Source organism: Zosterops lateralis (genome assembly GCF_965231275.1).
Source record: "Zosterops lateralis genome assembly, chromosome: 1".
Taxonomy (NCBI): Eukaryota; Metazoa; Chordata; class Aves; order Passeriformes; family Zosteropidae; genus Zosterops; species Zosterops lateralis.
In genome coordinates, this window is record NC_139762.1 from 8,544,985 (window position 1) to 8,571,106 (window position 26,122).

The 26,122-nt window shown below is 43.4% G+C and overlaps 1 protein-coding gene across 3 annotated transcripts in view; it reads left to right on the forward strand.

Annotated features, from left to right (window-relative positions):
• Positions 1–26,122, forward strand: part of DPP6 (dipeptidyl peptidase like 6) — a 399,855-nt gene that overhangs the window by 137,421 nt on the left and 236,312 nt on the right. Inside the window, exon 1 of one of the 3 annotated variants that reach the window (XM_083881407.1) lies at positions 15,978–16,294. The exons of the other annotated variants lie outside the window; for them this stretch is intronic. Coding sequence (XP_083737533.1) covers positions 16,238–16,294 — 57 coding nt within the window. The 5' untranslated portion in view covers positions 15,978–16,237. Of the gene's footprint in view, positions 1–15,977; positions 16,295–26,122 lie in introns of those variants that run through there. 3 annotated transcript variants of the gene reach the window in all.

Sequence of the window (26,122 nt, forward strand, 5' to 3'; positions counted from 1 at the left end):
AATTTAAGCACCAGGGATGAAGATAAAAGCTAAACTGGAAGCACAGAATTCTTCCTGGTTTTTACACTTTCTGGAATTAATTATGTTTTCTACACATTGAATTCCCCCACTTGTATTTCTAGTCAGGTCTCTGTGTGCTCCAGTGTTTACGTGAACAAAAAGCATTCACAATTATCAGCATAAAGATTAGAAATATATAAAAAAGAGCTTTTGGAAGGAATACTAATAACTTAACAGAAAATTCGTGCCTTTAGGCAGGTTTGTGAAAGTATTTTTGCACTTTAATCTGGCTGATTCTGGCTGTCATAATACAAGCTTTGTTAAACTGATCATTAGCTTGGTCCAATGTAATGTGTTTTGTGGTTTTGATCTTGCTTGCTGCTGCAAATATATCCTTCATTCTGAAATGGCCTCACATATAAGGTGGCTGCACTTGCAGGCTGTAATTTTATTACAGCATTTGCCAGACTGATGCACTCAGGCCATTTAGTATCACTTTATCACAGATAGAAACAGCACAACTAACTGCAAAAACACAAAAAGCATTTAAATTTTACATATTGGAAACTAGTTAAAATTCACTTTTGACCAGGGGGTCTTCTTCAAGCTGAGAAGAAAATGTAAAAAGTATAATTTCATTACCCTGTATTAAACTTCTATTTTTCCTTTAGACTTTCGCTAGCTAAATCAGCATGACCAAAATCCTCTTTAGTTGCTATTATTATTTTTTTTTTCAGGGAACTCAAAAATGGGTAATATTTCCATGATTTTTCCATTCCGTGGTTTTACTGCTGGGACAATATTGTTTCTGTTACGGCTTGTGAGCAGTACTTTGTGTCTGCTCTTAAACAGATCTGATGCATGAAATGATGATGTTCCTGTGCTTTCTCAGGCTTTGAAGTCATTAGAACTAAATATTGTCAAGTTTGCTAAATGTTTAGGTGAACGAGCTGCTGTACTGTCAGACCTGAATGTGCAAGAAGCAATAATCCATTCCAAAAAGAAAAATATACCAGCATTTAAAATAAAGAAAAAGAGTATTTTAAAAATAAATGTATTTTCAGGCCTCTTTATCTCTCTACTGGGTTTTGCACTTTGTGTTAATGAAGTCAAGCTTTCGCCTTTCTTCAGACAGCAAGAAATTGATTTTTTCCTTCCTTTTTTAAATGGAATTTGGGCTTCTTATTTGCCTCACTGTGTGAGGACTTTAAAGAAATCTCCACGCATCAGTCTTTCCTGAAGATTTAGTTGTACCTTCTACCAACCTCTCCAAATATGCTTGTCTGCACCATCCTTTATCATAAATACTTCTCCTCTTTGCAAATGTATTTTAGTCTTGAGTAAGGGATCCATAGCTGAAGGGAATCCTGGAAAAACCAGGCTGATGCCATTCCTTAGTGTCTGACTAATGTATCATCAGGGTTTGCTGTGCCTCACATCACCACAGCACTGATGGAGTTTCCATAGTGGGGAAAGCAATTATTGCCAGTTTGCCTTGTAAATGTTGAAAGGCATCTGCTATTCCTCTGAGGTGCCTGGAGAAATGGAAATTGATGCTGATAATAAACATAATTATAAAGAAGGTTGCTGCAAATACTCCTGATCTGTAAGGAAAAAGTGACATTTTAAGGGCTGTGGATATAATGAGGATTGGTATTGACTTTTAAACCATCATACTGAGGCTGGGATGGATGTTTGACAAAGGTGCTCATTATCAGACACTATATTGCAAGAAGTTTGTGTTGTATCAAAGCCCACGATGGCTTAAGGGTTTGGATTAGGAATTTCTTTATTCCTGTACTTCATTTGCAAACCTCTGGATCTGGGTTTTCATTGGGGTTTGTTGGTTTTTTTTAAATGCAGAAAGGAAAGGTGTCAAAGACCTTCCCTTTACAAACTCTCCTAAGTCCAGTAAGGTTCAAGCCTGGTCGGTCCAGATCACCATCAGGGACCTGTTGGGTGGCAAAAGACAAAGAAAAATGAATGTCTGGGTTTGGTGCGAAGGTTCTGACTTGATGTGCCTGCACAATCTAATCTTGAAAACAGTAATGCAAAGAGGAAGAGGATAAGAACATATTCTGTGATGTTTGTGCTACCTGATAGTTTATGTGCCAGGTATTTAGACTGAGGTCACAAAACACCAGCTTTTAAATTAGAGACAGCTTGGTGCAAATGCCAATGATGAAAGAGTCAAGCTGAAAATAACATTAAATAATTACTGCGAAATAAAAAGACTATTTTGAAGTTGTAATTGAGTTTGATGTGTCATGATTATGTTATTGGTAGCAGTTCATGGCTCATCCAAAGTTATTATTGCAGAATCGATGTTTTCATTTAATGTTTTCTGGACCGTTGTTGTCATCTGTGGTGCTTAATTGAATAAAGCACAAGATTCACTTGGAATAGATGCAGACACAAAGTACTAAATTTCTCAGAGGAAGAATGTTTTCACTTTGTTTAACCCAAAGCATTAGTTTACTTGCAAATATAATTGATACTGGCTTGAAGAGCATTCCTGGAGTACATTAAGCAGGACAGCCATAACAACAGTATTAGATTTATGGCAGATGAGTGTAAATAGTGCAGTATTAACTGTAATGGATTCTGGACTATAAATACACCACCACATCCCACTGGGTAGGATCAGGAGTCTTATTCATGAATGACTCTTTAGATGTGCATTGTATAAAAGGAAATAAGCCCTGCACTTTGAATTACCTCTTGATACCTAGCACAAAGTTGCGCATGTTGGTAATTCTGAGCTGCAGGGTAAATCCCAGGTCTCAGCCCCCAGTAAGGTTGTGGTCTTGGTGTCCAAGCCCAGCACTGAAACTGGAAACAGAACACTGAGTTTGGTGGAGTTTCCATCAAATCTCATCTTCCAAGGAGCTTCACCTGTGCAGGGAATTGCACATTTTAAATCCTTGCCCAACCCAAATCAAGGTGTAACATCACCAAAAGCTACTGAATGTGAACCATTCAATCTTTCTGTAGGAAAGGCAGGAGGGGGACAGAGATGCAATGCTGTACACATGGAAAGAGTCTTCCAACAAGGTGCCTCAGAAGTGAGCACTGGAAAATGAAATGTCTGTCCTGTGTGGAGAGAGAAATTCACTGATAGTAAAAATAGTCTCTTCAGAAACAGGCAACAGTGTGCTGTGCAGGTGTCAGGCAGAATATTCTTGTTGGGACTGTAAGGTATTCTCTGCAGGGTCTGTTGTTCTGTTGAAAACTCCTCCAGGCCAGAGCACAGGGAACCCCCAGCTGTGCAGCTCCTGGGTGCTGTTGTAATACAAATTCTGTATCAAAAGGAAAAGGTTATTTTTTTCATTTGGTTTCATTACAATGATCTTATATGGTGGCTCGATTGATTGTATGCAACTGTACTACAGGACTATTCTGTGAATAGATGCTTTTTTGGTTTTGACTTCAGCATACAAAAAATGTGTGTTCATTTTTACTGTGTCGGCATTGCACTTCTCTACTATGTAAGGAGGCTTCAAAATTGATGTGCCTTGCTCTTGCAGCCACTTAGAGCCACTTCACAGAGCCAGAGTAACATCAAGGAGCTTCAGTGCCTGGGGGAAGAAGAGGCACAGGATTTTGCCAGGGTTGAAGCTCTATCAGACCTTTATGCAATCAATTATCTCTGATTATAGAAATTTAAACCTCATTTACAGTGCAAAGTCGGATGAATATACTTAAGTTTCTGTATCCCAAAAAAGGATTTATCCCAAACAAATTAACTCCCCTTTTTCCTCATGGAAGGAAAGTCCAAGTGAAGAGATGTTTTGGTATCATGTTCCACAATTCAGTGTGAGCTCTGCTCTTTCAGCCAAGGCCTGCCTGTATCATAAGGGCTTATTCTACCATCTGTGTTTGTGTAAACTTCTGTTAACAAACCATATTGTCACTGGGGAGATAATGAAATCTTTAGAACAGGTTTCTTTAAGGGAGATGTCTGAATCTTTTGCATTGCTGGAGAACGTATCTGTATCAAGGGATGTGAGACTGCAGAGTTTATTTAACAGTGGGATACAAAAGAGATTATTTTATTAAAATTCATGCCATCCTAATGGACCACTTAATAAGAAAGTATTAAAATGTAGTGCTGGATGGACTGTAAGTGAATATTTATTTGCCTTCTACCACTACCACATAGATGAACCAACAATCTCAGGCTGGTACTTAATGTTTAAGATGAACTGTTTAATCAGGTCTATGGCATTCTGCTGCCAATATTATCTGAGGTGAAATCAGTTGAAAGAAAACACCAATTTGAAAGCATCCTTGCAAGACTGTAACTGCTATTTTTGTAGCTTTTAATCACATGCAGCCTGACTCTGGCATCTATGAAGGGGGAAAATGTTGAAAATAGATTTATCTATTTTGGAAAGCTCATCTCTTCATTTCTGGACGTCATTAAAAGCCTGATCTTTGGTTGGAATAGAATTTTCCAATAGAATTTGGTTGGTTAGAATTTTCCCATGTACTTTGACTTTTCTTTGGCTGCTGGAAGGGGCAAAGTGATCAGTCCAGGTACTTCTGAAGAATGATGTCAAAGCTTTGTACAACAGTTTCCCTTTCGTGCTGAGATCAGATACACTGCTCATCAGTCTCCCACATTTTCTGCTTGTATTAATCCTTTCAGAGTAGCTATTGCTTGTTCTGGTGCCACCAAACTGCAACCCAAGGTGAGGATTAGTTAACTTGGTGCTCTGGATTGCTCCATGTGGCAGATGGATTTTTTTTTTTTTTTTTCTGCTAGCCAAGTTCTATTTCCATTATGTCAAGCTCTTGCAGATTAAGTCTCTAAACATCCCATCCTGCAGTCACTTCCCACACCAGTAGAAGTCTTGATCTATAGAGATGAACAATAGAAATGAAAAGACTGCTGATTCCATGAATAAATATAAGCCATAAGGTGCCTTATTATCCCTGGAAAATATGTCCAAAAAGCTGGTTTTGGGTAATATTTGCAATAAAAGGCTGATGGTGTTCTCAGGACTGATGAAATCTTCCCCTTCTTGTTTCAAAAATTCTGATTTGCTCAACTGAGAATGCAGTGATGGGTGATGCAACTTTTTCCTAGCATAAGTTCCTGGATGAACGTGAAACTTTGTGAGCTTTCCAAATGTAACACATTGCAGATACTTCACAGGTAGAGCTGGGCACTGACCCAGGGCTTTTCAGAACACACTGTGTGCAGCAAAGCCTCGTCTGAGCAAATGGTATTGATGTGCCCACCTTGGTGGGTGGGTCCTGAGAGCTTCTGCACCTCCTCTTGTAACCAAGGTAGGAGAACAGCAAGCTGGAGGAGGAGTGGGCTCAGTTTCTGTCTCTGTGGACTTTGGTGTTGTATTACAGCATATTCAGGCAGTCACATGCACCACCTGTACCTGATTTTTATGTGTGTACATATGATGGGCATGTTTTATGTGTGCAGTTATGTGAAATTTGAGAGATGCATTAATGAGACATTAGGGATCTGTGGTAAGAAAATGGCTCACTCTGGTTTACTCTCCCACACTCTAGCTCACATTTCATACTTATGTGATTTCCTAAGGGTTTTGTATTCAGGGCAAAAAGTCCACATTCCTTCATATCTTTGTGTAACCATGTTATGGAACTTTCTGTTAGTCTCCAAATATCTCACATTCCCTTCTTTGTGCTATTTTCTAAATGAAATGAAATCACAGATGTTTTTTCTTTTGTGCAAGAATTCAGAGGCTCACAGCTGTAGGTTACTTTGAAATGTTTGTGTCATTGTTTCTATTTTGCTGTCTTCAAAATATGGTGAAATCAAAAGGTTAGAGATACCAAATCAAACAATAATATAGGGAAAACTTTTGGAGACAGTGTTATAGAAAGGATACATTTGTTGGTTTGGGTTGAGTGTGGGAACTCACAGTTAAGTACATCAGAGTACCTGTGCAATGTTTTGGGGAAGCTGTACTTTATTCATATTCATAAAAAGACTGAAGCTCTGTAAACTGTGTTGGGGCCATCTCAAAGTAATAGTGAGCTACAGTGTATTAAACAGAGGTCCTCAGTCCCTCAGTGGATGTTGCTCAGCACTCCTAGGACCCTTCAGCACCTCTCAGACATCCAGAGCCATTCCCTGTACTCAGCCCCCCCAAAGGAACAAACATCTCTGATGGGAGGGCACAGGGAGCAGTCTTGGCAAGAGACTTTTTTGTGTTCCCTGTGCATTTTGGACATCCCATCTCTGCTGCTGCTGATCTTGTGCCACTGACAGTCACAGCCTTTTGAAGACTCATCCCTGTTTCCAGTAGGGACAGTGTGGGCAAGGTTGAGACACCCTTTGTCATTTCCAGCAGAGATGAGAGGGTTTCACACCCCCTCTGCCTGCAGGGATCAGGGACTGTGAATCTGCCCTTGCTCCAGCTCCTCCCGAGTGGCCAAGGTGGCATTGCTGAATACCTGCTAAGTCTCTGTAATTAATGAACATTATCAATGCTAAATAAAGGATGTCCTATCCTCTTTTAGAAGTCTTTTGCTGTGCTCAGAGCCCTGCTGTTCTCCTGCAGGATGTATAGGATATATAGATGTTATGCATCTCTTCTGCATTAATTTTCTTGTGTTGTAGGTAGATCAAGTAAATACATGAGAACAGGACTTCACCACCACATTACTTGAATTATTTATTCTATTTAGATTTGTATTTGGGCAGTTATGTATTGTATGTGTTTATACATCATGCTGTAAGGTTTCCATTTTTTTATAGTGTTATCTGGCTATGAATTAGTTGGGAATCTGGTTTGGTGCAGTGTCCTCAGAGCTGAAGAGTTAAAACAATGACATAGTACTAGCATGCTTCTGAAAATGAAAGCTCTCTAAAGTGATAAAAATGGCACATCAAAGCTTCTGGTCAGTTCTTTTAAAAAACCAGAGCAAGGCATTGTTCTGATTTCTGTTTTCTTCATCACAACAGAAGTGACTCTTGAGGTTACAGCAGTAATAAGCCAATTCTGTTCACCTTCTTTATCTATTTTAGTAAACACACACTTTTACCTCTGTATCAGGGGTTCTGAGCAGACCTTTCCAGTTGGCCCATTTTCCATAAATTGCATTTCCACTAGAGGGCATTCAACAGACCAGTAACATTTTGTCTGTCCTCTGGGATAAGCACATGCACGGTGCAAGACCTGCAGTCCAGAAAGGGGAATGCAGGGTGAGTACTGAGGCACAGAGGGGGAAATTGAGTGACTGACATGAATCTGTGCATTACTTGTTTTATCTTCTCAGTGGAGTTTTGCCCAAGTGTTGTTTTCTGCCTCTTCCTTCCTCCTTCAGACTCGAGAAGAGGAATCTGAAAACATTGTGGGTTTGCTTTCTCCAAAAATAAAGACATGATGCAGGCAGGAAGGGCTTTGGGTCCCTTTGTGCCTCTTTTAGAGAAGACAAGTGTTGGCAGTGTTTTCATTGTTCAGACTCATGAGGAGGTTATTTTAGGTTGGTGGAAAAACTTATCTACCACAGAGCTAGCAGGAATGCAGCAACATATGCTTACCATAACAGATTTACTCCCAAGAGGCCCAGAAACACTTAATAAAAACCACATCAGCACACAAATCCTCACAGCCATCATAGGCCCCACCAGAAACTGAAGGCAGTGATCACCAGCTCCTGCTGGGGAGGCAGCGAACACCAGAGAAAACACCAGGGCAGGTGGCAGAGGTGACATCTTTGCACCTTTTGGTGTTGTTTGGGAATATTTGAGTGAAGTTATGAGGCTAGCACAGTGTTCAGTGGATCCTCAGGGCCCAGTGGTCACGCCCTCTGCTACAGATGATGTCAGTCCTGAGGAGATCCTCTCCAAGTGCCCAAAGCTGGGCTCAGCCTGCCCAGCCTGCAGGATCCACATGGCAAGTTTTATATTCAGAAACTGAAGCTGTTTGGTCTTTATGCCTCCATCAGCTGTGACACCTCAGAGGTTGTCATGGTATAACTTTCAAGTATGAGGCATCTTTGATGAATGTGTGTTTTACTCATCCATTTAACAGTGTCATTATTTTGCATATCCTCTCTATTAAAAGTGTATGGCTCGTGTTGTGAGTTCAAGTATTTTTGGAGGTTTTTTTATTTTTCTTAAAGTCAATATAAAAGTAAATGAAAAATAACAACCATTGCGATGAAAAGTGTACTTCATAAAACAAATGCTTAAAAAGCCACTTGCTCCAGCTGCAGCTTTTATGTGTGAGGATCTCTCAGGCAATGTATGTGCTTACATAAGAAGTCTTTCACAACATTTACATTTAAACCAGTCATCATCTTATATGCAGATCATTTATTCATCCTATAAATCACTTTGGAGCTAAAAATGAAGATGAGGCTCTCTCTTTCCAAGCAGTAGGCTGCTAAACAGCCTAATATGTTTGCAGCTGTTGTGAAGATGGGGATTCTCTGTTTGACTGATTTTTGGTGGGGAGAGGATTTTCTCATCCCTGGTTACGTCTTTTACATTTTCTGACATGGATATTTCAGTTGCAAAATATATGTTATGGCTATTCAGAGGAAGGAAGGAAGGGAGGAAGGGAGGAAGGGAGGAAGGGAGGAAGGGAGGAAGGGAGGAAGGAAGGAAGGAAGGAAGGAAGGAAGGAAGGAAGGAAGGAAGGAAGGAAGGAAGGAAGGAAAAGAAATAAACTCTTCCCCTCCTAAAACAACAGTTAAAAAGAACACATACTGAGTCAATAAAGAAGGAGTTCAGCTGCTCCCTAGAAATAACCAGGAGGTGTGGGGGGAAATGTCAGTGAATATTGATCCCAGAGCACAGGGAGCAGGAACACTAAGCCAGACTATGAGGAGGTAAACTTTGAAAAAGCAATTTGGAGACCATTCACAGCTGGCACTGAAACTGTGGCCCCAGAAGTCTCGCTCACATGGATAAACAAGTGAGAAAGAGGCATCTGTTGCATTGCAGCTGCCAAGGTCACACCAGCAGGAGCAGGAAGAGGGGCAGAGGAGAGCCAGGGACAGGGTCTGCATTCCTTGCAGGAATATCACAGAGTCAAACAATTGTGGCACTGCTCATCCCCTGCCTTTGAGACTGGGATGATGTATTAAAAATCATACACTGACTTAAGAAGTAACCCCACAGTAGATTAAAAGTAATGTTTTTGAGCAGGAACTGCTTCAACAGAAAAGTCTGACTGTCAGTACACACACTTGATCTTTAGGGCAGGCAAACCGAAGTGGGTGCGGAATCCAGGAATGGAAGGGCACAGGTACCTGCAGTGTTCCCCAGAGTCACGCTCCAATTCAGGCAGGAAAGTGCTATGCAAAACAGCTCTAGCTGTGCATGAAAGAGCAGACTTCTTCACAGCTTGCATGCCCGTGTTGTCTTATTTGTTTACCATGAACTGTGGGGTCCTGGAACTCAGAGCGGCAGCGAGAAACAGGAAGCAGCAGAATACAGTGCTTCAAAATCAACCTATTTTAATAATTTTAAACCACCTTCTTCTGCTCAAGATAAAAAAGAAAAAATAAAAAAGCAACTTAGTGAGGCTTTGGTAATGGACAAATAGTAACAACACCATGGGACTGTTATGCAGACACACAGGTCATTTTTGCAGTGCCCATTGTCTCTGTGTCCCCTGCTGCCACATACCTGCTGGCTCAGATAGAAGTTCTCCTGCTTGTGGGAACATTTTGAAGTGTATCCCCTGCAGGAACAGATATTCATGCAAATGACTAATTAATGGCATTGACTGAATAAACTGGATTTGATCAGTTAAATGAAAATAGCACAGCAGATTGCTTTCTTAATGATTTTGGTCATGCGTAATGGAAGTGTGATGTATTTTTAACTGTAACTATATTCATAATCTTTTATTGCCTCTAGTCCTTTCACAGAACCTTAGAAATCTGGAAAATCATCCATTTGTGTGGATCCCCAAGACAGAGAGGTCCTCAGTGGAGCCCCTGAAAATTCCCTTGGACACAGAGACTCTCCCATGTTTAACCCTTAGTAGAACCAACATGTTGGAGGCAACCAGAGAGGGGCAACAGTAGCCGGGCTGATCCAAGATAAAGCTAATTAGTGCATATCCTTAAAGGCCAAAGATTTTCCTTCTTGTATAATAAAATTAGTTTGGAGATGCCTGTTGACAAACTGAGAAATCTTGCCAAAGCTAGGGATTAACTTGGAACAAGACTGAAGTGTTTCTTTGGTCTTCTAATAGGAACTATTATGAGAAGCAGTGCTGGGGATGGTGTGTAGGCAACAGAGATGCTCTGCAGCCTTTGTAGGAGGAGGGCTGATGTCAGCTGATCTCCCACTAAGTGTTTCCAATTCCAACTTCCAACTGGGGACATTGCTGTGCAATAATGTGATATTAGTGTTGTCACCTTCTTGGAGAGGGGCAGGGCACAAACTGTGCTTTCTGAGCAAAACAAAATTAAATTCTCCCTCTCCAAAGCTCATTCAGATGAGCTTCAGATTCTGACAGAACAGAAATCTCCAGAATGAACAGTCAGAATGTCTGCCTGTTTATGAAGCATCGAAAGCACATTAACTCCTGTAAAAAGAGTTTCTAACCATGCAGTCCTCATGGATTTACAGCTTTCTATTCTTCTCTGGCATCTTCTGTATGAGGAGCCCTTGACCTCCAGAGGGATCTGCAGAGGAGGACACAGCCCCTCTGTCTCACTGCATCTGAGCCATGCAGGTCCAGAGGGAAAGGGGCTGTGCCATTGCTTTTTGTGTGGATGAGGTGTTGGCACTGGGACTGAGGGGGGGTAATTGGTCACCAGCCTGCCCTGGCACATCTTGGGACCATGGACATCTCGATTTTTACAGATCCTTCCCTCTTGTTCTTCTTTGAATTTCTCTATGAAAATCGGAATGGTGGTATTTCATTATTGCAAAGATATTTTATCAGTCTTGGAGACTGAGTGGATTTGCCTTTCCTGGAGTATGCTGCTGCTCTTAGAAGAGCATTGTTCAGGGAGACCTTCTCACAGCATTGCTGCCGGAGCTGCCAGCCTTGTGTCCCCACGCCACTGGCTCCACACCTTGGAAAGCAGCACCAATACACACTGAGAACTGTTCCCCTTGTATCCTGTGGGCCAGTTTTGACCAGCCTTTCAATGACTGAATGCTAAAATCCATGGCTGCTACATTTTTAAAGGCTTATCTCACCTTTCTCATAGTGGATGCCTGTGCTGTCAGAGTCTCTCCCTGAGTTGTCTTTAAAACATCTACTATCTGTATAACTGTCCTCAAAACCTGTAGCCCTTGCACCTCTTTCTTTGTAACATTTCCCTGAGATGATTTGCTTGGGCCTTGTGTCTTTCCTGAACTGAGAGCAAATCAGCCAGACCAGTGGGAACTGTCAGCAAGTGTGAAGTTCAGAGAGGCTGGATGTACAAAACCACATCATGTGGTGTGTTCTGCTGGAGGCAACACATTACTGTACCTCAAATACTAATGGCACTAATGGCTTAGACCCCCTCAAAATTTTAGATATGTAGCTCTCCATGGGATCTGGTCATTATCTGGAGAAGGGAGTACGTTAGCAGACTGTTCAAATGTGTGGTTAATCAAGTAGCATTAATTTCTACCCACTTTGCCCACTGGCTTCAATTTCCTTGATGTGGCAATGAAAGGGGAATAAACAACTCGGTGTGGTGCAGCTAAAACCCCAGGTTTCAATGGAGCAGAAGGGTTCTGCATCCAATAACTGCACCTGCTGCTGCTGCAGGCTTATCACTGCTCTTAGTCTGTGCTGCCTGAACAGATGTGTGCAGCTGGAGGGCTCACTGTGAGCACAGGCTGCTGTTGGGTCTGGCCCTGGTAGCACACAGGGAATAGGAATGCTCTGCACTGACTCCTGAGAGCCCATTGTGCTTCCCATAGAGGAGCTGCTCTGTATCCAGACACCCCTACTCCCATGGAAGGGCAGAATCAAGGATGGCCTTGCACCCTGATCTGCTTAAAAATGTTTGGGAGCAGTAACAAACTGCTCCTTCTGCTATCATGCATTTCTCCAATGCTTCACCATAAAGACTGTCATGCTTTAGCTTCTAGGAGTTCACAAGTCTTTGTGGTGATGACAGTTTGAGCTTTTGTTCCACCTTATCCTCCAGAGCCACTGGAACATTAATTCCTCTTTGCAGTGTTCAAGGTTTTCAACAATCTTTGAGCAGGAAGAAGCTTTGTGGTGACTTTGTGAACTCCAAGGAGAATTTTAAGGATGATCCCACACCACAAGCTTTTTCCTGCCAGTCTCAGGAGAATTAAGCACTTTCCTTCTAACAGAAAATGCTCCAGGACATGTGTGACTAATTTGTTACAAGGTAATTAAAAATTATCTGTATTACTGCAGTGCTGCATGATTTTGTTGAAAAAAGCACTCTGGGTGAAGATGAGTTGAGAGGCTGGAACAGCTCCTTTCACCTGTTGTTGGTTCCTCTCCTGATGGGAGGCAGTTGGCTGTCTGTCTGTCTGTCTATCTGCCTGTCTGTCCTGCTGTGGGGCCTGAGGAGGTAACTGCTGTCAAGTGTGGGGATGGCATTCATGTGGTTGTAGCTGGCATTTTGAATATCCATCTTGGTTAATGAGGAGAGCTCTTTGTGCACATTGTGGGCTCCTGAGCTGTCCCAGTGGTGGCGCAGTGTGGACCACATGGATGGATGCTCATGACAGGGATGCAGTTTGTATGGGCAGGGAGTGTCTGGAGATTGGCACCTTCATGGGCAGGGAGTGGAGACAAATGTGGTTCAGTTGTGGGTAGTAGAGGTTGAACAACCTGTTTGTATATTTGACCCTGGCAGGGAGGAACAACCTGCTCCCTGTGTCCTTGTGATCAGCTGGGATGCTGTGGAGAGGGATGAATGGGAAGGTCATACTCCTAGAGTCCTTGTCTGCCAGTGCCTCCTGCCATGCCCCACATGGGACTGCCTGGGACCCATCCCGCTGCCTGCTGGGTTTGGCAGATACAGATTCTGGTCCTTTGATAGGGATGGATTAATCTTCCATCAGTGATGACTCAGACAAGCAATAGTGTTGGTACCCTAACATAGCTCAGAGGTCAGGAGGGACAACCCCAGCCCTGCTAATGTGTGAGGAGATGATTCTCTGCCTGTGACTAATGAGCATTTCTGCGTGGCAGTGGCCACTGCTCTCTCCTCCAGTGTCTCCCCAGGAGGTGTTTGGCAACCTCAGAACCCCTTTGATCAAGGCAGGAGGGTGACAGAGAGCTTGGGGATGTCACTGCCCCTGCTGCCACATCCTCAGGCAGTGAGCAGCTGCCAACTGAGGGGATGGGACACCCTGCCCTGGTCAGGGGTGACAAGGAGGTGCCACCAGGCAGAGAGATCAAGGCATTTCAGAAGCACTGGGGTTGCCGTGCCAAGCACTGGGAGATGCAGTCAGAACAGCCTCCTAAAGCATCCACGTAGTGAGGCTCAGCCATGTGCATTTGCATTGCTGACTGCTGGACTAACTAGCACAATTAACTTCTTATGTGCCCAACAACAATCTTAGTGGGGAAAAGAAATCTACATTGTAAGGGAGAGTGGCCATTTCCAGAAAAACAGTGAAAACTGTGTCTTAAGTTATCTGTGAAAGAATTGAATCTTCAGGGGGAGGGCATGAAGTGCAATTAAGTTTAGGGATTTCCAGTGTAGGTACTGAGGGGTCAGGGGCACAGTGAATGGCCCATGTTTTAAAGAGGGATCTGTTTTGCAGAAATTTCCAGCATGTGTGGTGGGGGAGTTAAAAGAATGAAAACAACCAACTAAACAACAAAAATCCCACAACCAAAAAAAATCCCCCAAACCAACACACCAATTCCAAATACAGTTTTGTTTCATTTGAATTCCTCTTGGAAAGAAAGATTGTAGAAGTGTGGAGTAAAACAAGCTTTCATTACCACTCACAACAGGTAGAAAAGTAGACCAAGGCAATTGCAAAATTCAAACTGATCCATTTATATAAAACCTTGAAAACAATTCTGTTCTGATGGCTGGGGAAAAAGGTATGAACAATAACTTCACTATTAACATTTAGAAAATATTGTGACTTAAACTATGGGGACTAAAGAGATGGAATTGCAATGTAAGCTAGGGCTATGTCAGAGTATAATGCAACAAGAAATCAACACAGGCTGTTAGATTTGAATGCAAATTATTGTTGTTTCTTGTTAGAGAGGTGCTATTCTTTTTTTTTTTTTTTTTTTTTTTTTTTTTTTTATTATGAGCTGTTGCCTGGATTGTGGCACCTGGAAAAAGACAAGGTTGTCCAGTTTACCACCAGCACAATTCCATGTTGCAGATCTTTCATGCCATGGTTCCTATGAATTCCTGTCAATGTAACAGTGAAAATGCAGAAACACTTAGAGAGTCTGAGTGGTGGCTTGTAGGTATCTTTAGGAGAACCTGGCCTGTTGTTGATCTGTTCCTGAACCAAGGGTCAACATTATCCCAGGTGTAAGGAGACACTGACTGTAGCGGTGTTGGTAAATGTGACCTTGTATAATAAACCCGTGCTGTGAAACTGAGGATCAAATGAGGCATAATCACTTAGTTCCCTGTCAGATAAACACTCTGCTGTTCGCTTTCCTCAGCAGACTGAGCAGAGGTCCCAGCACCACGTGGGTGAGGGGACATGTAGCTTTACACAGCGCTCCAGCACTGAGGACAGCTCTGGGCTTATCCCGGCTGCGCTGGGCAGGAGCGGAGGATGGGACGAGCAGCAACGTGGCATTTTCGTGTCACCAGGTGTTGGGGTGAGTGGGGGCTCACATCAGTCCCAGAAAATCCCAAAGAACCTCTGTGCTGCTCTAAGTTCTGTGCAGTGATGCGAGGGCCCCTCCAGGGCTCTGTGCCCTGTCACCCCGCGCTGACAGCGAGGCGGGCGGGCGGGCTGGGGAGGGCTCTCTGACAGCTCCCGTGTGCTGGGGAGAGAGCTCTGTGATGGCAGAGAGGCTGCAGAGACCCGGCTACGGCAGCGCGGAGCGGAGCGGGGCACGCGTGCTCCTGTGTCACCCGGCAACGTGACCTCCATGGCAGCCAGCACAGCAGAGTGGCCCCCGTCACATCGGGGACATGCAGAGGGCTGGCGGCGGGGCTGGGGACACGGGTCACCCTTCGGCACCGAGGGGGCAGCGCCCCGGAGAGCGCCGGTGCTCCCCGAGCCCCACGGTGCGATCCTGTTCCCAGAGCCGCGCAGGGAGCGGGGCAGCGGCTGCTGCCCTTGACACGGCCCCGCTCCAGAGCCGGGCACGGCACACACCGCTCGGGGCCGTCCCGGCTGGGGAACACACGGGCCAGAAACTCCGCATGAGCGCGGCAGCGACCCGGGGGATGCGGGATGGGGCAGAGACCCCGGGGGGGATAAGCGATAGGACGGAGGCCCCGAGGAGGATGAAGGATGGGGCAGTAGCCCTGCAGGGGATGCGCAATGGGGTAGAGGCTGCGCGGGGATGCGGGATGGGGCAGAGACACGGAGGAAGATGCGGGATGGGCCAGCGGCCCTGCGGGGATGAGCGATGGGGCAGCGGCCCCGGTGGGATGCAGGATGGAGCAGATACCCCAAAGAGGATGCGGGATGGGGCAGAGAGCTCGAAGAGGATGCGGGATGGAGCTGCGGCCCCGGGGGATGCGGGATGGGGCAGAGAGCTCGAAGAGGATGCGGGATGGGACAGCGGCCCCGGGGGATGCAGGATGGGGCAGAGAGCCCCCCGGCCGCCGCTGTGGGAGGGGGATGGAGCGGTGCCGGCCGGGCACATCCCAGCGAGGCGCGCAGCCCGCCCGAGACAGCCCCGTGCATGCGCAAGGCGCGGGCGGCCGCCGTGGAGGTGGGGAGGGAGCGAGGACCACATCGCTGCCTCCGGCTCCGAGCTGCCAGTTGCTGGTTGCCAAGCAGTTATCATTGTTTCTGTGACGATTGCAGAGGCTGTTGCTAATTGAAGAAGCCCCCACAGCATCCTCCTCTCTGCTCCTGCTTCTGCTTTTATTTTAGAGGCTCAAGGGGGAAGACAGCCAGACTAGTGCTTTTTTACATTGCATTTTTATTTATTTCTTTTTGTGGGGGTGGGAAATTTCTCAGCTGGTGATTAAGTGATGGACTAGTTACTCATCCGTATCCCTTTAGTCTTTGTGTGTGTGTGTGTGTGTGCGTGTATGTCTGAACACACAGACAGGCTGACACACACACACACACACAGAGTAAAATCCTGTTTGCCACTGCAGTGGGCACAAATAGGTGAGCATGACTACAGCCAAGGAGCAAAATGCATCAGGGAAACAAGCCCAACAGCAAGACCAGGTAATGCTTATTTTCCTCAATTTCAAACAGATACAGATTTGCGGTGTGTAGCTTTGTGCTTCTTGTATGATTATTATGATTATTTTTTTAAATCTTTTTGGTGTGTGTTCTTAAAATTGTCAACTGAGTCACCAGGCAGTGGCAGGAGGAAAGTGCTGTGTAGCTGGGTTCAAGGTCTGCTTTCTCGGTGTGTGTGGAGACTTGGGGGGAAGCTGAAATTGTGCTATTTTTAACAGCCTGTACCTCTTGCTGAAGGCTACAGAGGTTTGTTCTGTAACTTGTTCCTTACATGTGTGCTGGGAGGGGGGAGTGTGTTGGGATGGAGGCCCTTCCTCACTGGAGGAAGGGGGCAAGGGTATTTTAAAGCATCTCTGCAGATAGATATAAAATTGTAAAAGTGGGATTCAGCTTCTGACTTTGTCATGCACTTTCAGTGAATTTTTCTTGCCTGGCGTTGTCTTGGAGGGGCACTTCAGGGTACAGCGTGTGCCCAGGCTGTGTATGAACAAGCAGGGATGGCAGGGGGGGCAAAAAGCAGCTGCAAGTAGGTAAAACTCCTACTGGCTTTGGGGGAAATTGCTGTGCTCGCAGCATTTCTGAATTCGGTTAATTTATTTCTCTTGGTGGGTGCTTCATGTGCTTCTGTAGAGATAGAAAGTTAAAGACTTCATTTTCTCTGTCAAACCTGTATTTTGGAGGCTATTCCTCTCTGCCTGCACTTACCAGGATGGAATGAAGTCAAAACTTTCCCTGTCTAAAAAGCAGCGGGTGGCAGGAATAAAAAAAGGGATGCATCCTCAGCCATAAAGGACGGGCAGAGTTAAGGAAGTGGTGGCATAAGGGAAAGTCTGGTTGCTATCTCGGAGCTCCAGCTGAGGCTGGTGAAGGTTCCTGGGCTCTGGGGGCACTGGCAGATCAACATCTCCATTCTCCTCATCCCCACCTTCCCCTCCCCGTGCTCGGGCCGTGCCTGGGGCACCGCAGTGGAGCCCGGACACTCCAGTTCCTCAATTTTCCCCTCCTCTCCTTAAGACATTGGAAGTTCTCCACTTTAATCTTTGGTTAGGACAGCACGGGAGGATAATTTAAACAGATCTCTCAGGGCACAAATTAATTCTTAAAATAGTTCTTCCTGGCGTGATAGGCTGAGAGCTTCACATATTGTTTTCCTTTTTTTTTCTTGGTACAGTATTTTAGGGAATGGAAGAGCATGGGAAGACACTAAGCACCACAAATAGGATCATATAATCTGCATTTTCAGGGTGACATTATACCAATGACCAAAACAGGCAGGCTCAATGGTTCAGAGAAAACAAGCAGAAAACAACTTTGGTATTTGGGGTTAAGAAACTTTGCCTTCATCTAACCCTGCAGGTGTTGGACTTTCCTTGTCATTTCAATGCTTTTGGAATATATATTTTTGTCACTGTTTGCTGCAGGTTAAAATGAATCTAACAGGGTTTCTGGGAGGCAGGGTTTCTTAAGTGCCTTTTCTGAACAAAGAGGGCTATGGGTCTGTCCCTTCCTCCTTCTTAAAGCTGTGTAAAAGTGTTGGGTTTTTGTAAGTCAAGAAGTATATGTTGCCTTTTAATAAAGCAGAGGTGGTTTTGTTTCAAGTAGTGTTACCTGCCTAATGCCATTTTGCTGTTGGCATGCCATGTCTTTGCTACTTTGGTCTTCCTACATGAAGTGCAAAATGCCCAGAATAGGTCTTCAGTAGATGCAGAATCTTGATTGAATATATTCTATAACTGGCTGAATTGCAATTATACCCATATGGTACACTTAAATATTCTGGAAGTATGTGCTCTCTCAGCTCTGCCCTAGTGTGAGCATGAAATAGAAATATCAAGAATATATAAATATCAATCATATTGATGAATATTAATGTCTGAGTCTGTGAGCAAATTTGCTCACTCCCATCATTTCTTTTATTGTTTTCACAATACATTATTAGTAAAATGGCTTGACAGCAGGGGGTTGAATCCAATCTCTGCCTATTGATTTGAGTGCACTTTTATCTTCCAACACCAAAAGCAGATCTAAAGCCTTATTTTATCTAAAACTGTTCATAACTGAAAAAAGGCTCTATTCAAATTCTATTTCTAGCTGAAATTCTATTTCCAGGCTTATGCATATCAAGAATTACTGAGATTCTTTTCCTTGCTTAAAAGTGATCAAGAAACTGAAAAATGTATCTTGGAGAAAAATTGAAGGCAAAGTGTTGGTCTGGCTGTAGAGGACAGAGTCCTTTCCAGTAGCAGCTGCTGCTGTCGTAAGAGATTTTGACCATCCCTTTGCTGTGTTCCTTGCTGTGACATTCCCTGGATCCAGAGGCAAGCAAGTGTCACAGTTGGCTTAAATCTGTGCTGTGCCCTAGCACACTAACCCAAACAGAAGCTGGCCATGAAAAAACACTCAGGAACAGGGTGGGGAAAGTTTGAAAACATCTGCAGAAGCTTTGCAGGCATAAAATTAAAAATCTACTTTAGACTTGTGTGTCTATATGCAAATGAAGTCATGTTCTGTCTTGAGATTGACAAAAATGATAATAATTAGAAAATGATTGAGATGTGGAGATAAGCAAAGCACTGCTTTAGCTGCTGAAGGCAGACAATCCCTTTCTTCCTCAGGTAATTAAAAATGTTTCTATACAATTTCTTTCTGATAAGCAATGCTGCTCACCTCCATGCCAGTTAAACTGCTCAGAATTCCAATCATTTATCTCCTTGCTTATCTGTCTCATGGGTCTGAACCCTTAAGTCTTTTGGACATCATGTACAGAAAACATTCTGTAAGTGATAAGTAATGCTGTCTGTTACTGTCAAGCTGTGATTGCTTGATCAAGATGTGAGCTGGACGTGGTCTCCTCTGTGCACTTGGCTGCTGCTGGCGCTGCTGTGGTTTCCTGTTCCGAGGGCTGGAGTTGGGCACCGTGCAGAGCACCATTATCACGGCTGGATTTCTGCTGGAGCCGGTGCTCAGGAGTCCTGCAAAGCCTGCAGGCACTGGTGGACTCAGGGTCTGCCTCGGGAGGACTAGAGAATCTTCTTCTCCCCCTCGGGGTTTGTTACCTGGATGTGTGGATGTGCCATTAAAACACTTTTCCATTAAAAAGAGGAAGGAAATAGCAATAGCAGGTCAAGTATTCTGACAACACTTTAGCTGTTTACCCAGGCTGAGGATCTCTGGGTTTTAACATAAGCCTGTAAATTTGTTATCTTAGTTTAGCCCAATTCTTGCTACTTTTAATGGCCTTTGGGAATGCAAATAGCTCTGCAGTCATATATAAAGATAAGGAGGCTGATTTTTTAATGAAAATGTGATAACAGGCATAATGCTAAAATGAGACTTTTAAATATTTTAAAAAGTGAGTCAGCATATCAAGTATAACAGGATCAGAGATTCTCAAAGAACAATTTTTATAAAACATATTTAAAGGGTTGATTGGTTAATTGGGTATTTGAACACTGAGGATAAGGATTGTTCTCATTTCTTCTGCTGTGTAGAGAAGAACTGTCATGGGCTTATGGGGAGCAAGATCCTGTTCTGAAATGTGCTCGTGTCCTAGACAAGATTGTTAATGACTGCATGGAAATCCATGTAAAAGACAAAAAAATAAGTGAGAAGACAATATAGCTGGAGGGCTGCCTTATTGAAGTGGGCTCCATGGAGGAGTGGAATCAGATCAATAGAACAGTTCTGCCTATTAGCTGTCATTAAGTTAATCAATTCTGAATTTTACGGAACAGCTGGAATTCCAAATAAGAGGTGTGGTGTTTTCAAGTGGAAAAGGAGCACATTTTACTTGGAAAACCTAGGCCAGACTCAGGAATTAAATGATGGAAAGATTACTATTTCATGCTGCTAATGTTCCCCTGCCACTCCACAGAAATAGCCTGTAGTATCTTGAAGAGTAAGTACAGTTGGAGTATCTAATATACAATGCTGCAATGTGCCTCTACTTGTGTAACTTTATCCAAATAAGAAAATATGTGTGCACTTCAGCTGCCTTATGCAGGCATTCCCCCTGTGTTGTTTGAATTCAGGTAATTCTGGGATCCCTGTACCAGGGGATATCAATCCCTGTGTGCCCTGCTGTCTTCCTGCAAGGTCAAAAATATTCTCTATCATTGTGAGCTGAGTCTTGTGCTGTTACTTCATTCCCAGAGTAGATTAAACTAAAAAATATGGGTGTGCTCACATTGGGAAGTGGTGTGGACCCACCCTGTGAGTCAGAGAGATGATACTGAGGTCCCAAACACATGTTTTTGATTTGGGGATTATTTCAAACAAATTCCAGACTGGTGTGCATGTTCTTTTGTAGCTGTTCAGCATCTTCTCTCCAAGCATCATCTGAAATGAAGCCAGTTTCTGTATTCTGAGTCTGCTATAAAATATGAGTAAAAGTGTGGTATGTGTGTACAACTGAGAGACTGGGTCAGTAGTGCAGTTCTGAAATGAACAAAAGGACCAGAAGTCAAACAAACGTAACTTCATGTGAGCTATCTTCCTGTATCCAAAGATATTCATACATATATACATACATATATATATATATTTTTTTTTTTTTCCTCTGAGGTGTGACTTAAAATCATTCCAGATCCTCTCTGCTCACTTGGCTGCTGGCCAGAAACTCACTGCCCCTGGGTACCAAATGTCTTGGTTGGTTCTACACGCTTTGCATGAAAGAATGCAATGATCCTGATTCTCTGTGACAATAAAACCTCCCTACAGCACATGAGCAATACAAATTATGTCCAAAGAGTGCAGGTTCTCTTCCCATTGTAAACAGGCAGTGGTGTACAGCAGGTTCAGGCATGAATTATAAGTTGTGAATTTTATCTCTTGAAACAGGGAAGGGACTTTTGCCCTTCTATTTGTCAATATATTTCTGTTGTGTGCTACATCACAAAGAGCTACTGCTGAATCCTCTCTCTTTTTTAGCAAGGTTTGAAGTTCCACATTGTAGTTGAATGTTTGTTAGCAGATTGAGCTGTGAATTCACAAGAAAGCTCTGATTCACAGAGCCATTATCTGGCACAGTCAGACTCCCCACTGCAGCATCCCAGTGGCACAGAATCCATGCAGAGGAATGGAACAGCAGCATGAAATACCTCTGAGGTGCCCAGATCCAGCACTGGGCTGAAAGGAGCCTGGTCTGGAGCTGTTGGACAGGTGGGAGTGAGTCTCCTGGGAGATGAGCTAATTTAGTGTGTTACCTCAGTGACTTGTGACAGCAGAGCTCCTCCATTCCTGGCTGGAGCTGAAAACTGTCTCATCCCAGAGGTGAGGCCCTGCTTGTGAGAATCCCTCATCTCACTGCAATATTCTGGCTCAGGTTATTACAGCTGTGCAGAAATCGGGGGCAATGCCCCCTTTGGGAAGGTATTTGCCAAAGAGAAGAGAAAGAAGAAAGCTCTGATTTGCATAGAAAACAACAGTTTTCTTTAGTTTTAATGGAACTGTTTGCTATTTACTGTTTGAGGGCATAACTTTTTTAAAAATAAAATTCTTGATATGAAAGAATTTTTTTTTCCTCTTGATAACAACTCTTTAAATTACTTGTAGACCCAACACTGGCTTTCTCCAGGAAACATAGAGAACATTTGTTCATTCTGTTAATTATATCTGATCTATTCCTCAAGAGAATAAATTTCTGTAATATTGCTCCAGAGAAGACTGTACTCTAGAACATGAAATTGCATCAAACTGGCAATCTTTTCTGGCTGTTAATTTGCCATAAGGAATGCAGTCAGCTAAGAGATGGGGAGGGGGAGACAGGGGTGGAAAGGAGCATGTTTGGTGTAAAACTGGAGCCTCAAAAAGAAGAGACTGCAGAAAAGCCTTTTCAGTATCCAGTGCTGAAATGGAAGTGCTTGTGGGAGGCCACAGCCTCTAAAGTTCATACATTTCTGCAGGATGCTGCTTGAGATTGTGTAAACTTTACATGCTCTTTATACCTTGGCCAAGTGGGATGTGCTCTGCCACTGTCCTTGGTACAGCTGCTCCCTTCATTGCTGGCAGAGGTGATGTGTGTTACATTCTTTCCCATTAAATCCTCTTTTTGCTGTTGGATAAGGGCAGAACAATCTATCTCTGAAGTTATCTGAGGCTGTGAGGTTGTGTTTGAATGCCACAAGACTCTTACAGACAGAATTTGATGTGTCATTCCAGTTGTGGTCCATTAGCAGTGCTGGGCATTGCTGCAGGCATTTCATGAACAGTGATTGTACCTGCTTTCAGTTCTTGTGCCTTTAATGCTGCTTCTTTGTGATCTTTGTCAGGCATTGAGTTGTGGTGAATCATGGTCACTTTGGATGATGTGAGAGAAGGCAGCACTTTTAAAATGATGTAAAGTACAGTAATGTCTATTTTTAACAAAGGATATTCTGTATGGTTTGCGTTCACATTTTTTTGATCTTTTGTCTGTTTGTTTTTTTCCTTTCATCTTTTCTTTCACCTTTCTGTTCTGCCCACTCTGATTCTTAAGTGGGATTTAAGTAAATGAAATAGAATCAGGGAAAGGAGAGTGCCAGCAGCAATGGAGCAGAAAAGCTGTGCACAGTCCCCCAAAGTGGAGATGTGAAGAACTAACTGTAAGAGTAGCGCATTCAGCAAGTTCGAAACCTTTGTTAAGCACACGTTTGGAGAGGGACCTGTATTTGAAATCAGTGAAGGTGGCCAAGAATGGAAAGACAAGTTAATATGAATTTCTGATTTAGTGAAAAATTTTGAGTGGGATTATTGGTTGACTTTGAATTACAATTTAGTGGTGAAGTATGGAATCCTTCTTGTGTGCAGACATCCACTGTGGCTTTGAGAAAGAATGCTGGGTCTTTATTGGCAGTCAGCAGTTTCTCTTCTGCTGAGATAGTCCATGTTGCCTAAAATTGGGGAAAAAAAAAATAAATCAGGGAGTCTCCTGAGGACAAGTACATGAAATACGGAGTTCTGAGATACTGTGGTAACTCAGGCTGCACAAGGACCTGAGATATCAGAGAGATGCACTCCTTGATGTTTGGAGAATGTAGGGAAAGGGTCACAGGAGAAAACCTGAAAGTTAAAACTCATTCTGAGGGTTTAGATATGAATAAGAATTTCAGCAGAAAAATATCAAGATAAAGGTAAATGCTGTCGGGACTTGAGACAGTTATGAGCAAACTTGCAAATGAGAGCGCGATAATGCACAGAATGCAAGGGTTGTATCTGATTCTCAGATTTTGGGAACTCAAAGCAATTTTATACTTTAAGATAAGATGGAGATGCATCTTTCAGCTCTCCATTGCATAATACAGAGACCTTTTCCGAGAAGGAGTAATTAATAGCTTTTTCAGTAGAAATACTGCAGTATAATTAGGAGCCAGAGAGGTTAAATGGAAATGTAAATGGGGGGATGATGAACCAAGGATATGCATGGTCATAGGTTAAACCAAAGCCTTTCAGAAATGGAGGGCAGAAGCTGAAGTTTGGTGCTGGGCAGGCTGATGGAGAACATCTTCCTGAAAGTCAGGATGAGGGGATGAGCCAAGGCTGAAGCTCAGGGTATGGTAGTCATAGAGAGAAAGCCCTGAAAAAAGTTGTGGAAGTTGCTGGAAGCTCTTAAGTGTGATGGTAGTTGAGAGAACATAGTTACTTCCCACCTTCATTAGTGAAAATCCTTCACTGTATAAAATCCTTTACTATATAAAATTTAGGAAACTGCTGATCTTCAGAAGTCCCTTCCAACCCTAACTTTTCTGTGATCCATGAGAGAGGAGATGGCGAGTGGGCTTAATTCTCTGGACTAATTGTGGGAATTACAGCAGAGGTAGGATTGGATTTGGTGGTGAAAGATTCTTGTAGAGGAAGGAGCTTCAGGCACCTGTTCACCTGCCTGCCTTGAGGAAAGCAGCAAAGAGGGGTTTATTTTGGCCAGCTCTCAGATACCCTGTTCCCCTCAGAAACACCCTGCCTTCAAAATAAATACCTAAATAACACAATGACCGGAGACATGGCCTGCTTTTCTACATAGAGGGTCTGGTGGGGGAAAGGCAGCAGCTCTCTTGGCCAGGGAAAAATATTCCTAGAACAACCAGAGGAAGAAAATGGTTAAGGTCCCCCTCTTGCTCAGGGAAAGGGCTCTGCTTCTCTCATTTTCCCTTGTACTCCCCATTCCTGAGTGCCCTGATTGCCTCTGCCCTTACTGCTGCTGGAGTGAAGTGTTTTGTTTGAGAGACAGCCTGTGTGCTGTCTGCATGATGGATGGCCAGTGGCAAGCAATGTAAGGCTATTACTATTATGAGATACAATTTTGTGAAAGAAACTGCAGGTGAAAAGTGCAGATAGACCATAATTCCTCAGAGCAGGGTTTTGTCCTAGACTGCTGAACAACATCTGCTCACTGGGGCATAACAGGGGCTCTGCTTTGGGATCTTGTCATGTCAAACAGCCCTGCAGTGCCAGCACCGTGGCTGTGCCTCGGCTAATGGCCTTGGCAGGAGAGGCTGGTGAAAGGGTGGGACAACCTCCTTGCTGTGCTGGTGAGTGAGGAGCCCTGTTGGAAAGCATTTCCCTGCCTCAAACAACCACCTTAAAAAAAGCTGAAGTGCAGATGATCATGGGCAGAGGATAGACCAGTTTAGTTAGAGTTGGAGTGTGCTGGGATGGAGAAGAGTCAATGGTGGGATCCTGGTGAGCTGCCAAGGGAGCAGGAGCATCCAGACATCACTTCTCTGCTGCCCCCTCGAACTTGGTGTGTCCCTTTCAGCCCTTTGGTGGGCATCCACCACCCACCCGAGGGTGGCAAAAAAACCCAAAACCTCATGTCCTCATTGCACCTCTATAAATACACAAGTCTAAGCTGAGCAGGGAACCAAGCCCTGAGTGTGTCTTATGATGAAGGAGGGTGAGAGAGACTGAAGCAAACACTTATGAAGAGTTAAGCTGAACTTACAAATTCAAAGGACATGCAAAAAGCTGTTAGAAAGGAGAAGAGGACGAGTTTGAATGAAATAGCAAATACAAGCAGATCTGGAGGCTGAATTGTCTCTTTTTTTTTTTTTTTTTTTTTTTTTTTTTTTTTTTAACCCTTCAGCTTAACATCCTTTTGTGGTCTGAAAACAAATGGCTGTTCCTTTTATTGTTTATAACATCATAAGACATATAAAGTAAAAGTAAATTTTACATAAAGTTTCACAATGCTTTGACTAAAGTAGTTTCTATTGCTGCTTAACTGCTGCTGAGCTTGAAATTGGAGAGATAATAAGGCTTCATCTGAAGCAATTAGTCTGCAGTTTTTGACTCCATTACCTTCAGTTATGTCTGTAACCAGATAGTTACATGCAGATATTTAAGACTTAGTTGTAGTAAGATATTGTCAAAAGTGAATTCACAACTTAGACTTTAATTTATTGTTAATTTAGACTGTCAGAGATACTGTAATAAACATATAATAGCATATTATGTGGAATGCATTTTGGGTCGTTAATTTAGCCTAATCACACACTGTGACCAACCTCTCAACTCTTTTTGTCTCGGGTTTAAAGGGGTCTGATACTTAATCTTAATGTGGTTGTAGGAATTAACTAATGGTACATTAACTTGTAACTGCACTTAAGTGTGCTGAGAGCCTCACACTTTCATGTTTTTTGTTTTCATGGCCAGGAGCAAAGAGGTTATTTTCAAATGCATTTGCAGCATTTTGTGCCTACTGACAGAAAGAAACTCAAGGATGGACAGGAAAAGTATATTGCAATTTAGCCCATATTAAATGAGAGAGAGAAGAGGCATGGGATGATACAGGGAAAAGCAGATGATACAGCTTGAAGGTTGTAGTAAGGAAAAACT